The sequence below is a fragment of the Hydra vulgaris genome, chromosome 10 (assembly GCF_038396675.1).
Source record: "Hydra vulgaris chromosome 10, alternate assembly HydraT2T_AEP".
In the NCBI taxonomy this organism is placed as follows: domain Eukaryota; kingdom Metazoa; phylum Cnidaria; class Hydrozoa; order Anthoathecata; family Hydridae; genus Hydra; species Hydra vulgaris.
The window spans coordinates 5251225-5265102 of record NC_088929.1 but is presented as its reverse complement, the minus strand read 5'-3'; the positions used below and the strand labels follow the sequence as shown (position 1 = coordinate 5265102).

At 26.9% G+C, this 13878-nt stretch overlaps 1 protein-coding gene and 1 long non-coding RNA gene across 2 annotated transcripts; one reads left to right on the top strand and one right to left on the bottom strand.

The window, feature by feature from the left end:
- Nucleotides 1-3398: 3398 nt before the first annotated feature.
- On the bottom strand, nt 3399-6448 carry LOC136085752 (uncharacterized). The gene is made up of 2 exons (XR_010641155.1): nt 5418-6448; nt 3399-4425 (listed from the first exon to the last, which is right to left on the bottom strand). It is a non-coding gene; the product is annotated as an uncharacterized LOC136085752 (long non-coding RNA).
- Nucleotides 6449-7892: 1444 nt separating this feature from the next.
- Nucleotides 7893-13406, top strand: LOC136085751 (uncharacterized). Its single transcript, XM_065807140.1, has 5 exons — nt 7893-8141; nt 8257-8515; nt 8698-11271; nt 12932-13118; nt 13310-13406. The coding sequence occupies exon 3, from the start codon at nt 9373-9375 to the stop codon at nt 10696-10698; it is 1326 nt and encodes a 441-aa protein (XP_065663212.1). The 5' UTR covers nt 7893-8141; nt 8257-8515; nt 8698-9372; the 3' UTR covers nt 10699-11271; nt 12932-13118; nt 13310-13406.
- The last annotated feature ends 472 nt before the right edge of the window (nt 13407-13878 follow it).

Here is a 13878-nt window from a genome sequence, read left to right as displayed (position 1 = left end):
AAGAATTTCATAGACAAATCTGATAAAGATTTTTGTTGGTATATGAGGAGCCAATTTTCAAAACTTACTTAGTTAGTAAATTGATTTTGAAAAATTGATAAAAAACTAAATAACTATTAGTTGCGCATTAACAGAAATCGGTCTTTCCTTTGCCTTTTTTTAATTTTAAAAATCTGACTGTATAATTAATTGATTTATTGGTTTTACGGTTATGATCAAACTATTATATTATGCATAATAATAAGTTGTTAAAATATAATTACTTTTAACATAATAATAGTTCAGTTAGCCTTCACATTTGTATAAGCTAACTTGATTCTTTATATTTGAATCTTTATATTTTTTATTCATTATTCTTTATATTCTTTATTATATATTCTATAAATCTTATTTATATATATATATTTTTTGCATTTTGCAGAGACCGTTCCCAAGTATGACGAGAATAAACTAGAAAATTGCGTTGGATATATCCTGAAAACCGCTGGATAGAAAAGGCGTCGGTGACCACAAAAAACTAAACCACGACAGCAGTTTTTATGATATTTTTTATATCTGTAATTTCAAATATATTTTAATCTTATGTATACTTTTATTTTTGTGTTTTATTTGTTTTAATTAGTAATGCACACTGGTTGCCGTTTCTGTTATGTTTTCTGAATGTGTAATTTTTGTCCCCAACACCCTACAAGTTTTGTGATTGCTAAAATACCCTCATTGCCTAACAAATGTCTTTTAAACGTTAAAAAGACTCCCAGAACGTCTTTTCAACATTTAAAAGACGTATTTTCTAGACCAATTTTGTTTAAGGGGGCACAACCCCATAAATGAAAAAATCTTTAATTTTGATATTTAAATAATTTTTTCTATTTATTAAGTAAATTCATAATAAAACTAAGATTAAAAAAAAAAAAATTAAAAAAAAAGAAAGGGTTGCCCTGTGGGCCAATTTTTAGGGGGCAAAAACTTAAAAATTGACCATTTTGTGGCAAAAATATTTCAAAATGCAGAAGGTCACATAGAATAAAATTTGGCATTTAACTAGCTTGATGTTAGAGGTATGCAATGAACCTCAAAAACTTAACAACTTACTTGGGGTCGTGCTTTATTTGTTTGAAGGATACAAAAAAAATGATATTTTTATCCCCCATAATGACCGAAAAATCGTTATATTTTATTTTTAACACATATATTCTTATAATTTTGAGGTTTATTGCACAACTTTGTACATAATAAACAATCTGTCAAAGTATGAGAAGTTTTAATCAAACCGTTTTTGAAATATCTTTGCCACAGTCAGGCAAAGTTAGGAAAATGTGGAAATCTTAGAAAAAAAGGTTTGAAAAAAAAAATTATGTCAACTCTATTGTTAATAATAGTTATATTTATCTGGAGCCTTTTTATCTATTAAGTATTGCACTGTAGACTGTATTCAAACAATAGATGTACTTTATTTATCAAAAGCCTTATTTAATAACCCTTTTCTACTTGCGAATGAATAAAAAGCTAAAATGGTAAAAAAAATTTACTTTTCCCTGTTAAATGCCATGTTCATATAAACTGCAAGTATTACAAAACTAGTATGATAAAACTAACTTGATATAAACATTCAAAACTTCCTGCTCCATATGACAAACCCTCATTATTTTTATTTTCACTTCCCTTTCTCTTTTTCGCTCCACGCAGAAACTTGCGACGCATCCTATACTTCTCACCATTTTTTCGACTTGCATTTAATCGTGAACGATTTCTGTCTTTGCAACCAAGCTCAGTGTAGCTGCCTCTCTCCATCTGCATTTTATCATATATTTTTAATGTGGCTAAATTTCCAATATTAAAATGAGCAACTGCATCATAAGCAGCAATTTCCAACTGTACTAGTTTTACAAATGTATCTTTTGGAACACGATTCCATATTGTTGCATTGAAAGACTCATTTTGATTCTGAGTTTTGCCATGGAGGCATTTGCTGAGTAAATTTTCATCTTGTAAAGCTATAAAGATTGGTTTAACAAACTTTATAACACTCATGGGTAGTCCTGGTCCTGGTTTATAATTTTGGGTATTATTCAACTTGTCAAGATGATATTGACACCATGTACCTGGCTCCTTTGGACAAAATGTGTGATAATTATGTTCTTTTGATGATGCCACATGAAAAAGTGCAGCCATCACAGCAATCTGCATTTCTTTTAGATTTCCTATATTTGAACGTATTGCAATACCATAATAGTTTTGCAGCTTATCAATAACAGCATCAGTTAACTTTCCTTTCCCTCCTAGTCCCTTCTCTCTTTTTTTTAATTCACGTAATCGTGTTCCAACGCGCTTCGGGCCAATGCATTCTTGTTTAACCACTTTTGTGCCATCATAAACATTTTCAACAGACAAAAAACTTTTTGAATTCCCATCCCCATAAAACTCAATGTATCGCATTTTATTTAATTCTATAGATCGATTAAAAATTTTTTCTGTGCCAACCAATTCCATTGATGGTGCAGATCCATGATGATTGTTTGTACAAGTATGGTCTGCTATAAAACTTGCATATTTCTCTACGTTTGAATGTTTCTATATTCTGGCATAATTGTTATAATACTGAAAAATAAAAAAATATGTAAAAACCAATTTTGTAAAACATAAACAAACATTCTAACAAGACCAGTCTGTCAAATCAGTAGTTTAATTAGTTAAATAACTCCATTATGCTTATTACATCGTTGTACAAGACAAAAAACTTTTTGTCTTGTACAAAAAGCCATCTGAACAAACAAAAAGCCAAAATCAACTTTGAAAAAAGGGCTTAAAAAGATGAAAAACAATGTTTAAAAACGGTTGCTATGCGCGTTGCTAGGGTAATTTAAATAACCCAGTCGGCAAATTTAGTTGTAAATGCGCATTAGAAACTCGTTTAAATACGTATCGATGTGGTATGTATGTTAGCCATTTTATCGTGTCGAACACGCATTAGAAACACGCATTAGATGCGTATAAAGACAGGTATACAACACGACGCCAACTGAGTATCAGACTCCCATTTGAAACTCTTGTAAACACGTATAAAACACGATAACCAGAGAATATTCAATACGATATTTTCCTGGTATTACATGCGCATTTAAAACTTTCCAGAATACGCATTATTTACGAATATGTTAGCCATTTTATCGTATCAAACGCGCATTAAAAATAACATCAGATGCGTATAACGACAGGTATACAATACGACGCCTACTGAGTATCAAACTCGGATTTAAACACGTATAAAACACGATAACCAGAGAATATTCAATACAATTTTATTAACTAATATGAATTCATAACATAATGATAATGACTAGCAGTAAGCAACCCATAATACGGGTTATGAGTTATAAAATCATTAATAACAATAAAAACACATTAATAACTTGATATATTATCAAAAATATTAAATACAAATTTATCTATAAATATTTTAACTTTGACTCCGTATCAGCAACGTCATTGCTTATAGGTAACGACATAAAGACCGCATTAACATCAGTTGAGTTCTTTTTAAAATCTGTCACAACACAAGTACCAGAAAAGGAAAGTCAAGTAAAGCCTGCAAATACAAAAGTACTATTTGCATTTTATTGTTAGTAGAATTAGGATAATAATAACGGAAAATTTATGAACCTGTCATTTCGAAAAGGGCACAAGTCCATATACAAAAACTTTTCAAAATCAACAAAAAAAATGATTTTTATTAAAATAATGTCTAGGTTGCTAAAGAAATTAAACATAGAAGTAGATAAATAAAGAACGTATATAACTTATGTATTATTTATTTTTTATAAAAAAACATAAATCATACAGAAATTTTTAATTCAAACTTATAACCTAACTGCTAAAAGTTTTGGACTTATGTCCTTTTCAAAATGACAGGTTCATATATTCTGGCTACAGAATAATTAAAAAAGATTATAAAAAGGCTAGACAACACAATGTATACATTGTTACTATAGGAACGCTGGCAAATAACACCACAACTTAACAAGATATTTTATTAACTTAAATACTTGGACTAAAAAGATTTTATTTATTACAATATTTGAACAATCAAGGGAAAATTATAGTTAAACAATTTGAGCAACTATATCATAAAATAGCAAGCAACTCGTAAAATATTTCTTATATTTGGTCATTATCATTTGTGGTATTAAGAAATACATAAGAGCTCAGTAATTGCATAAGTTTTATTAAATCTCCCTCTCATCTAAGAGAGAAAGAGAGAGAAAGAAAGTGTTTCCAAAGCAGCATGTTAACAAACATAAAAAAGCACGGAATAAATAGTAGTAACTGGTTTTATTATGTTACCAGTAAACAAAATTATTTTTACCTTGATTAAAAGCTAATTTCTAGCATTTCTTAATTAAGCTCCAGCTTCTCTATAACTGTTGCCTAATGATTAATAGAGTAAATTTCACATCATACAAAATTTACAAAATTAAAACCATGTTTTAACAGTTAGCTAACTAATCAAAAGATGACAAAGGGAAGACAAACTAAAAAAAAAATGAAAAAAAGAACATTATGATATAAATTATAAAAAAAATCAAATTATTTAGATTTAAAAGTGTTAATTGTTACTATAAATAGCTAAACTCATACTTTGCTTTGTTCTGAAGTGCCTAAAGTAAAATCAAATTAACAGACATAACACTGCTTGACACTGAATTCTGTCAAGTAAGTTTCTGCATCCCGAGTTGCATTTCTTACATTTCAACAACAATTAATTTCATCCTGCCTAGATCTATTTTTTTCATTTGACAACTATTTTCAAGTTGCCTATTAGCATTTTACATTAATAACTTTGTTGAGCCTAATACTATCTATTTCAATTTCACTGTTATCATTAAACATATTACCAGTAATCTTACTATTGTTACAATTGAATAAATGAACACAAAAGAATCTTACAAATTGTGATCTTTTCTAATCAAAGACTTTATCTAAACTTAAGATTTATTGAAATCCATATTTTTTTATATGTTTATATACATAAGTTGTTTATCAAAAATATTAAACAATATTTATTTACATCAATTATTTTTAATTTAACAAAGAATCTACAATGCACAAAATTATTTTTACCTTAATGAACAAAAATAATAAATGCACAATCTTGTATAAAAAATTTAAGCAATGTCAGTCAGTATATTTTACTCTAAAGTAATTATATATATATATATATATATATATATATATATATATATATATATATATATATATATATATATATAAATATACTGAAATATAGGCAGATTTAAGTTTATAAACTTTCGTGTCAACAAATTACAGTCAGTTTTAAATACACAAAATATATATCTAATATAATATATATCAAATATAAAATAAATCCAATATAAAATAAAACAAAATAGTAAACTTACTCAAACCAGTATCAGTTACACCGTGTAAAGTAACTAAAAAACACTTCAGTTCTTTTCAATCACTCTAAAAAATAACTTTTAGAAAATTAATATATCTGATAGAGATAAGATGTCATGATAAGAGAGTAGTAGTTGTTAAATATTGTTATTTCATGTTAGCTTTTAGAAAACAAATCATGTTGGTACTTCATGGTTCTAAAAATTCAAATTGAGATATAAACAAAATGTATATGACAAAATGATTTTTCTTGAGTGGCTTTTAGTGAATGATTAAAAGCAGCGAGTTTCAATAATAAAACCACTTATAATTTTGAACAATAGACACCAACATAAAGGTAAGCCAAATGTAACAACATTAGTAATATAAATAAAAACTTTACGCAAAATCTTGCTCAACACGTTTGTCAAGTTTGAAAATATGGAAACAACATAATATAAACATATATAATAACTATAAAATACAATACATTTATTTAACTTTATATAACATATATAAACACCTCATATAATATTTATATACACAATAGATACATTTTATACTATTTTAATGACACATTTATAAAACAATTACACATATTACCTCATACATATATTTATCAAAAACTTTTTAACTTTGAACATAATATAAACATATATGCAAACTATAAACATATATAACTTGAATTGCGCGAACAAAAAATTTTAAAATAACATGAAAAAATCTAAAAAGATTCATATATATATTCATATATAAAAACATATATCTCGTAATAAAATATCAAATTATAATCATATTTAATTTATATCAAATACTTATTGAATAAAGAGCAAAAAATAGATAGAAGAACTGCAATCCTTATAACACAATTTAACGTTTAGCAACAATAAAATGTCAGTGTTGGCTCGATATTTTAATTTATTTTTCTAAATTTTTTAAAACAGTACAAAAAACAGGTAATACCATAACAGAAATGTTAATAAAATAATAATCATCATAATAAAATAAACAAGGTATGAAATGATAGGATTTATAATATATTTGAATTATATTAATTCAGGACTTAAATTAAAACTAAATAAATTTAAAAGTTACTTTCAAATTTATTTAGTTTTATGAAGTCCTAAATTAATATAATTCAAATATATAATAAATCCTATCATTTCATACCTTGCTTATTTTATTATTTTATATTATTATTTTATTATTACTACTTTTAAAGTAGTAATAAATATTTTTATGATAAAGTTTTAGTAACTTTTTTAGTACAAAAAAGTACTGTAACTGTATTGGAGATATGCGATACTGCTTTAGCAGAACGATATCTCTTCATACAACTTTTCCTGTATTCCTGACTATTCCTTTTCATTCCAGACAAACTTTTTACTTAATTTCTTAAGAGAAAACTTTTTAATTTAAGTTTTGCTTTCACAATTTCAGTTTAAGCATGCGCTTTAAAGCAAAGATTTTCGTTTTTCCGTTATATGATGATATTTAATTAAAATCGGGTACGATATTGTATCCAATTTTGATCAAATATTAAATAATACGTATTTTTGATAAATGAGTGGTATTGAACTCGAATTCGAAACTTAAAACTAAATGCGTATTTTTCTGGTATCAACGGCGGTATGTTATACGTGATCAATACTCCGAGTATTTACAATACTAGATATGCCGACTGGGAATGAACATCTAAATAAATGAAATTTTGACCAATATCAGAATAGAGAGCAAAAATTTAAAAATCAGCAATTGTTTCTACGATAAATTTGAGTTAAAATAAGTATATTTTTGAAAAATTAATTTTTTCAATAATTTACACTTTTTTAATAGGGTTGTGCCCGGGTAATTCCGCATCTAATCACCCAAAATTTAGAAAATTTTGAACCATGGGTCTTCAAATTTTTTAAAAACCTCTTTGGCTGTTGCATCTTAAAAAGAAAAGTTAACATATTAAATTTTAGCTAAAAATGTTGAGAGGATGACAAGATACTGCAATTTTAATACTGACCTGGTTTCCTAAAATGACCCGGTTTTCATAACACTCTGAAAAAACATTTTTCTTAAAATAATAAGAAATAAAAATGGCAAAAACATGAAAATAAACATATATATAATCTTTTTTTGATGCTGAATTCAATAAATGTACTTAAAATGCTAAAATATAAAAGGAACATGCTTAAAAATTTTTGCTGTTAATATTTTCAGCTGTTTATAATCTTACTAGGCACAAAATATCTAACTGGAAAAACGACTGAAACATACGGAACTTTAATTTCAAAGATGTATCAAATTTTCAATAAGCTATTTTAAAATAGAATTTCAAAATAGCTTATTGAAAATAAACTTTTAAATAGAATTCTGTAAAATATTATATTTAGTTAAAAGACTCCTTAAAAAAACAAAACAATTTCGTTATATTTAAGGAAGTCTTAATTATATGATAACTTAGTTATTTGAACTTAACAACTGAAAAAAACATCCTGTTTTGTTTTATATAAAAACTGAATTAGTGTGATATGGATGTGCATTTGTTTTTAAAATTTTGACAACTTTTGTAAAAGTTTATAATAACTAGTTTATAAAAAGTTCAGTTAAAAAACAGCATTCGTAAATGTTATTTAAATTTTAACAAATTAACAATTTGATATATATGTAAATTGTATATATATAAATATATCTATAAAGAAAATTAACGATATCTATCAGTGTAAAAAATTATACAACAGTGAATTCTAAAAAAGGTTTGAATTATTTCTATATTATGTTTTTTTTTTTACTAAAAATTAAGTAGGAAAATTCTTTTATTTAAGTAGGAGAATTCTTTTAATTAAGTAGGAGAATTCTCCTTTTTTTTAGGAAATTCATTTATACAAAGTAGTTTATTATAAGATGTGTTCTATTGGGTTAATGACATCAGATGCATGCAAAGGCCAACAAGATGTTATTGGAACTTTAAGCAACGAAGAAAAAATAGCTATATCATTACGCTGTAACATTGAACTATTAAACTTAACAACATTATGTGAAAAACATGCTACAAATTATTTGAAAATGTATCCTATATGGCAGAAAGCGTGCTGTGATCCATTCAAAAAACATACAAAGAAAATTACAAGTAAGTAAAAGTGGAATTTAAGTATTTTAATATATACATTTTTTTAATTTGCGTTTTCCAAAACATAAACAATGTTTTAAACAATTGTGCAGATAAGCTATATACAACTATACATACAATTATACTATATACAAAATACATAAAGCTATATGCAACTATATATACAATTCAATTACTTTTAGAAAATCTTAGAGTAGTTACGATAAATGAGTCACAAGACATGATGAGAAGTAGCTTAAATATTGCTCCTGGGAAGAAACTTTGCAAACCCTGTAAGCAAAAGATTGCTAAAAAAGCAGATCTTAAAGAAGAGAAGCAAAGTCAGGGTGAACAAGATGAAGGTTTTCTAATATCATCATTCAAATCAAAAATACAGGAGATCAATGAAGAACTTGAAAATTTTAATATATCTCCTCTAAAATCTCATTCAAAGTCATCAAAACATATACTCTCAGAAGGAAAGCGAAAAGTTGCGCGCATCAACGAAATGGTAAGTAACCTTATTAGAAAAACTGAAAGTCAATTCAATGTTCCCTCAAAACTGTGTTATGAACCAAATGACATTAAAAAGAAGGCTGAAAACTTTGATGAAATTATGAGCTTGATAAAAGAAAAAATTCTATGTTCTGACAAAAAAAACTATTGTTCAACTTCTAACACTGGCACCCCCAAGTTGGTCAATATTAGAAGTACAAAATAACTTTGCAGTTACAGAACACCAAGCAAAAAAGGCTAGACAACTTTTTAATAAAAAAGGATTGTTGGCTATCTCACCTTTGTATAAAGGGAAAGTCTTACAAAAAGAAATAGAAGATTCTGTTAAACTTTTTTATGATTCAAGTGATTTATGTAGAACTATGCCTGGAAAAAAAGATTATGTTAGCATTCAAAAGAACGTCCATAAACAAAAAAAACTGCTTTTGTGTAATTTAAAAGAACTATATTTATTATACAAAGAAAACAATCCAGAAATACAAATAAGTTACTCAAAATTTGCTTCACTTAGACCAAAGTTGTGCATTTTGCCAGGTACAAGTGGTACACATTCTGTTTGTGTTTGTTCTTATCACCAAAATGGCATATTGCTAGTAGATGCTTTAAATATTGGACTAAAGTATAAGGACTTACTTTCAAAAACCGTTTGCTCAGTAGAAAACAAAGAATGCATGCTTGCACAGTGTGATGATTGTTCTGGTAAAGAACCCCTCACCAAATATTTGTATGAGATTTTTGGAGAATACGAAGATGATTTTGAGATACACTACAAGCAATGGCAAACTACTGACCGTGCAACACTATTAAGTTTAACAGCTGATGTTCCAACGTTTGTTGAACTATTAGCATCTTGTTTTGAAAAGCTACAAGCTCATTCTTTTATTGCTCACTCTCAATCACAATACCTTAACCAACTGAAACAATATATGGATCAATCAAACATTATCATTATTGGCGACTTTGCTGAAAATTATGCTTTTGTTGTCCAAGATGAAATACAGAGCTATCATTGGAACACCCAACAATGTTCTTTACATCCATTAGTCATATACTATAAAGATGATAAAGGTGAACTGAAACATATTTCTTACTGTTTTATATCAGATGACATTATACATGATGTAACTTATGTGTACAAAATATTCCAACTAATCATACCAATATTAAAAATAAAATTTTCCAATCTGTCCAAATTATATTTATTCACTGATGGTTGCGCAGGACAGTACGAAAATTGTAAAAGCTTTTACAATCTATGTCAACTAGAGAGCGAATTTTGCTTTAAAATTGAATGGAACTTTTTTGCCACGTCCCACGGAAAGTCACCATGCGATGGGATTGGTGGTATTGTAAAAAGATTAACAGCACAAGAAAGTTTTAAACGACCGTACAGAAACCAAATTCTCACATCAGAAGCCATGTATGAGTTTTGTATTGATAAAATCAAAGTTGTTAACTTCATTTACATAAAGGAATTGGAATTACAATTGCAACGTAAAGAGCAAAAAGAAAGGTACACTGGTGTAACAACTCTACCTGGTACTCGTAGCTTTCATCAATTTATATATCTTGGAGATAACAAGGTTGGGGCAAAGAGGTGTAGTACAGACACTAATTATACAATAATCCACAATCTTAAAAAGAAACAAGACATATCTCAACTTGATACTGTCACTTTAGGTTGTTAAAAGAAGTTGATGCTAAAGTTAAGTTTCTTCATCCAAATGGTCCATCAATCTGTTTTAACTGGCCTGAAAGAGATGACAACTGTTTTATTCCAAACACCAACATATCGAAAAAACTATCTGTTCCACAAGCTTGCTCTAGTTCTGGGAGAAACTATGTGTTTAAAAATGCTGAAATAGAGGAAGTACAAGTAAAATGGGAGCAATATTGTAAACTATTACAAACACATCTTTGAAATTAAAGTTCCGTATGTTTTAGTTGTTTTTCCAGTTAGATTTTTTGTGCCTATTAAGATATAAACAGCTTAAAATATTAACAGCAAAAAAAAAAAACTTTTTGATGGGGGTGTTTGGGAGATATTGGGCCCCAAAGTTGGTTTATAGAAACTAGTTGTTTTATTAATTTTTATGCATGTTCTTTTTATATTTGAGCATTTTAAGTATATTTATTGAATTCAGCATCAAAAAAACATTATATATGTTCATTTTCATGTTTTTGCCATTTTTATTTCTTATTATTTTATAGAAAATGTTTTTTCAGAGTGTTATGAAAACCGGGTCATTTTGGGAAACCAGGTCAGTATTAAAATTGCAATATCTTGTCAACCGCTAAACTTTTTTAGCTGAAATTTTGCATGCAATTTTTTTTATAATTAGGAATAATGTGTCAAAATATAACAGAAAAGGAAGACACATGGTTCAATGGACTGGGTGATTTGATGTTGAATTGCCCGCCCCATTAATTGTATTTAAAGAGAAAGTCTTATTCAAGTCTTTTTACGATGGCAATCTTTAGAACGTCCTAAAAGGACGTCATTGAGCGTCTAATGTAGAATCAGTTTAGAACGCGTCCGAGACGTTCCGTCTAAACGTTCATTGTACGTTTCTTGTACGTCCCCGCGTTTGCTGGGAATATTGACTTTTTAGATACTACCCAGTCGGCATATCTAGTATTGTAAATACTCTGAGTATTGATCACGTATAACATACCGCCATTGATACCAGAAAAATGCGCATTTAGTTTTAAGTTTCGAACTCGAGTTCAATACCACTTATTTATCAAAAATACGTATTTATAATATTTGATCAAAATCGGATATGATATCGAATCCGATTTTGATCAAATATTAACAAATAAGGGGAAAAACGAAAATCTTTGCTTATAAAGCGCATGCTATTTTATTGACATTTCCGTTATGCTATTACCTTTTTTGTTCTGTTTTAGAAAATTTAAAAAAATAAGTTAAAATTTTGAGCCAACACTGACACTTTAATTGTTGCTAAACGTTAAATTTTGTTATTAGGATTGCAGTTCTTTTATCTGTTTTTTGTTCTTTATTCAATAAGTATTTGATTTAAGTTAGATATGATTATAATTTGATATTTTATTACGAGATATATGTCTTTATATATAAATATATATGAACCTTTTTAGATATTTTCATGTTATTTTTAAATTTTTTGTTCACACAATTCAAGTTATATATGTTTATAGTTTGCATATGTGTTTATATTATGTTCAAAATTAAAAAGTTTTTGATAAATATATGTATGTGGTAATATGTGTTATATAATTGTTTTATAAATGAATTTTTAAAATAGTATAAAATGTATCTATTGTGTATATAAATATTATAAAAAGTGTTTATATATGTTATACAAATTTAAATAAATATATTGTGTTTTATAGTTAGTATATATGTTTATATTATGTTGTTTCCATGACATAGAAACAACATAATATAAACATATATACTAACTATAAAACACAATATATTTATTTAAATTTATATAACATATATAAACACTTCTTATAATATTTATGGACCATGTTTTCAAAGTGTGTGACTTGGCAAACGTGTTGAGCAAGATTTTGCATAAAGTTGTTATTTATGTTACTAATGTTGTTACATTTGGCTTACCTTTATGTTGGTGTCTATTGTTAAAAATTATAAGTGGTTTTATTATTGAAAGTCACTGCTTTTAATCATTCACTAAAAGCCATTCAAGAAAAGTCATTTTGCCGCATATACATTTTGTTTATATATTAATTTGAATTTTTAGAACCATGACGTACCAACATGAATTGTTTTCTAAAAGCTAACATGAAATAACAGTACTTAACAACTACTACTCTCTTATCATGACATCTTATCTCTATCTGTTATATTGATTTGTGATTCATATATGATGTTTTTCTTTGTATTTACTTATCCAATACATTTTTTTATTTCAGATTTATCATATGATGGATTTATGCAATATAAAAGAACGAATATATTTATATTTTTATGAATTTTCTAAAAATATCTGCTAATAATTAGTCCAGTCAACGTTCAAACTTCAATTTTGCATATGTCATCTTTAAGTAGTTTCTAGGCTTTTCTAAATGTGTTTCTTATTCACATGGTTTTACAAGCAAGGTATGCAAGCAAATTTGAGCTGAAAGTTTTTTTTTAGCCTTTAAGGAGAATTGGCGTTACACTTTTTTAAATTTAATTTGTTTAAATATAGTAGTTTTAACAAATAAATGTTTGTTTGTTCTTTGTTTTTTTACTTATTTGTTTTCAGATTCTTAAGAACTTGCTTATCTAAGTTTTTTTTTTCTTTTTAGTGCAATTGGAAAGAGCTGAAAGTTATTTTTTAAAGCAATTGAAAAGAACTGAAGTGTTTTTTAGTTACTTCACACGGTATAACTGATACTGATTTGAGTAAGTTTACTATTTTGTTTTATTTTATATTGGATTTATTTGATATTTGATATATGTTATATTTGATATATATTTTATGTGTTTAACATGGAAAACTGACTGTAATTTGTTGACACAAAAGTTTATAAACATAAATCTGCCTATATTTCAGTATATTTTATATTTCTCTGTATCTTTATAAATATTCTTTTTTAGAAAAAATAACAGACTAGAAAAAATAAATAAATTTCTTTGAAAGTAGTTGAATAAAATGATGATGTATTTCCATATTTCATTGTGTAAAGTGTAATACCACTTTTTAAAGGTATGTGAATAGATATATAGGGGAACATGGGGCAAGATGACGACTGTTTTGAAAAACGCCTGTATCTTAGTCTGTCTAAAAAATAAAATTTACCTTTAGCTGGTGATGTAGCGATGTAATAAATCAAGTCAAACGAGGATAATAAGTTTTTTTCTCAATGTCAGAAAA

Bases quoted from the DNA above. Each gene is read 5' to 3' on its own strand.
- LOC136085751 (XM_065807140.1), top strand. From the start codon at position 9,373: ATGCCTGGAAAAAAAGATTATGTTAGCATTCAAAAGAACGTCCATAAA.